Source organism: Dendrobium catenatum, unplaced genomic scaffold (genome assembly GCF_001605985.2).
Source record: "Dendrobium catenatum unplaced genomic scaffold, ASM160598v2 fragScaff_scaffold_1146, whole genome shotgun sequence".
In the NCBI taxonomy this organism is placed as follows: Eukaryota; Viridiplantae; Streptophyta; class Magnoliopsida; order Asparagales; family Orchidaceae; genus Dendrobium; species Dendrobium catenatum.
Genome location: NW_021319608.1, coordinates 298,108 through 300,809, shown reverse-complemented (window position 1 = coordinate 300,809; position 2,702 = coordinate 298,108). Strand labels below are relative to the sequence as shown.

The 2,702-nt window shown below is 46.1% G+C and overlaps 1 protein-coding gene across 1 annotated transcript; it reads left to right on the top strand.

Annotated features, from left to right (window-relative positions):
• The first annotated feature begins 1,620 nt into the window (after window positions 1-1,620).
• LOC114580636 (gibberellin-regulated protein 14-like) lies at window positions 1,621-2,481 on the top strand. Its single transcript, XM_028698811.1, has 3 exons — window positions 1,621-1,785; window positions 1,897-2,094; window positions 2,152-2,481. Exons 1-3 carry the CDS (start codon window positions 1,621-1,623, stop codon window positions 2,479-2,481), a joined length of 693 nt encoding a protein of 230 aa, XP_028554644.1.
• The last annotated feature ends 221 nt before the right edge of the window (window positions 2,482-2,702 follow it).

Sequence of the window (2,702 nt, the reverse complement as noted above, 5' to 3'; positions counted from 1 at the left end):
GGCCATTTTACTTTCTGCATATCTGGGTTGTAATAAGGGCAGTTTGCCTATGGACATTTAATTGATTATTTTGGATTTATATTAATGTGTTTACCTGATTACGCAGTAGAAATTGCATGTTTTTCTTAGGTTTCTTTCTTGCATGCCGCTTTTGTTTTTGCCTAGATTTTGTTAGGCACTTTAAGAACAATAAAACATTTTTTTACTCATAACTAATTTCTAAAAATTTAAGTCTAAATAGCATAGAAACTTAATGAACCTAGGGAACTGCCGGAATTGACAGGGATCGCATACATATTATTACATTATTCTTTTCCTTGTTATAAGACATCTCCCTGTCTGCGGGTAGAGTCTGAATAATCTGGCCTATGAGGATGAAGTGCCGGACCTAGGGAGACCCAGTTTTTTTTAAAAAAATATATATTTTCTATAAGTCTATTTTTAAAACTCTATAGCATTCATGAGTTAACTTTTCAACTAGCATGTATTACATTAGTAACCAACTAAATAAAATTTAATTGCATTAGCTAGGAGCATCTGACCCACATAAGTTCATGACCATTTAGAAAACTCTCTAGATGTCGGTCATATTTCCAATAACTGTACCTCCCACCCATCTTTCATAATTGACTTGATAGCATGATTTTGAATCGATTAGGTGGTTAGTTGGCTCCCCAATCTAGGCCGGGATAAGTTCAGATCTTTATATTGTATTAATTAGGACACGGGTCTTAGTGTGAGTAGAGGCTACTACACCCGGTCTCATAGTATGCCTTAGTAGGTTGGTCCCTTCCTTTTAGAGACTATAAATCCTACGTATCCGTGTCACAGGATGACGCCACCTCTATCCTTCTCTCACGCATATGATTGATTTCCTGACTTTCTTTCATCCAGTTTCTCTTTAGTACCCTAGAGCCTCCAAATGCTGGTATGAGCCATGCATGTTGACTGAGCCTTTAAGGACCTTTTCTTCCCTTTGAGTAGGACTTCTTAGTCTATACCCCTATGCCAATCCCATTTTAGAAATGGGTAATGTATGATCCTTAATTGAGAGTTTTCTTGGGTTTCGGCCTGAGATGTAATTAACCACGGGGGCTTGCGCCCATGGGAAACTTGGCCCCACATCTACTAAACTCCATTCAAATTATTGTATCAGATGGGGGAAACCTGTGATTAGATCGTGTATATTACTACCCATCAAGGTGTGTTGGCGACAGCCACTATCCTCAATGGTTAGTTGTATGCACGATCCAATATGTCCCTTAGAATTGACCCATTCATGCGGTGCTCTTTCGGAGGTCCATAGATTTTTGATGACCATGGTGGAACCAGTTTCTCTCTCCATCTTGGATTATATATTATCCTTTCTTGTGTGTACTCTGGGATTGGTACTCCTTTGATTAGGTCCGTCCCACTCTTAGTTAGGGCCTTTCTTAGTTAGGGTTCCTTTCCCCTTAGCTAGGGTTTCCCTCAACTCTATTTAATTCCAGCCTTGTAGGCTATTCTGTCCTTTATCCATTCCTATCTTTCTTTATCAAATCCATACTCATTCCTTTTTTTCTTCTTTCTTGATTTCAGTTTTGACTGACCTTTTCACTTTCTTTTCTTGGCAGCAGTGTCATGGCCTCCTTTGTTTCTTCCGTCACTTTCAGTTTTGGTTCGGATGCGCGGGTGACTCTCCCTGAGTCCCTGCTTGCCAGTCCGCCAGCTGGAGGGATCACTTTTGATTCCTTCACGGACTCGGCCTTCGTCACTGTTGGCGGGCCGACCCCGGCAGAGGCTGCTGCATTCTCTTCTCCCTAGATGAGAGGGCGTGCAGCCATGCGCCCTTTCAGATGACCAGCTGCTCGACGGATAGCCAAGGCACCTGCTCGTCCCGTTCTTATATTTGCGCAGCCTGTGCGCCCTGTGGCTAAGCAACCAGTGCCTAGGCCACTCACCATTCCACCAGTTCATCCTGCGGTCAGGCGTCCAGTGCCTACTACTCTTATTGCGCAGGTTTCTCTGGCCCCTCAGCGCCGGCAGCCTGCTGCAGTTGTTCCACCCGTTCGTCCAGTGGTTAGGCGACCCGTGCCTGTCGCTCCTATTGTACAGGTTGCTCTGGCCCCTTAACGCCGGCAGCTTGTGGATGTTGTTACTTCTGCTACACAGGTTACTCTAGCCCCTCAGTGCTGGCAACCAGCTGCAGTTTTTCCCCCCATCTGTCCAGCGGTTAGGCAACCCGTACCTGCCGCTTGTGTTGCACAGGTTGCTCTAGCTCCCCAATGTCGGCAGCCTATCATTGTTGTTACTCCCGTTGTTCCGGTGGAAGTACCTCGAGTTCATGTTCCCCCTCCCACTTCCACTAGGAAGAGGGGTTCCCAGACTGAGGTGCCTTCGCCCTCTTCTGGTCGGATTTTTGTTTTTGTTCGGCTCTCTCACCCTGAGACCGCCGGGCAGACCCCGACACTTCTAGTTGTCCCTGTTCCCCCTGCCACCTAGGAAGTGGGTTCAGATGTTCCGTCTACCTCCACCTCTAGTCTTGGGAGAAGGGCCAGGAGGAATAAGAATAGGAGACTTTACTTAGCTGCATCTGAGGCATAGAGGCAGCAGATGGCAGATGCGATAGCTCACCAGGAGCTAGTTCAGAGGACAGTGGCTCCCAGGCAGCAGAGACCACGACCAGTTGCAGCAGTACTCACCCCAGAAGTGATAGTAGCTCC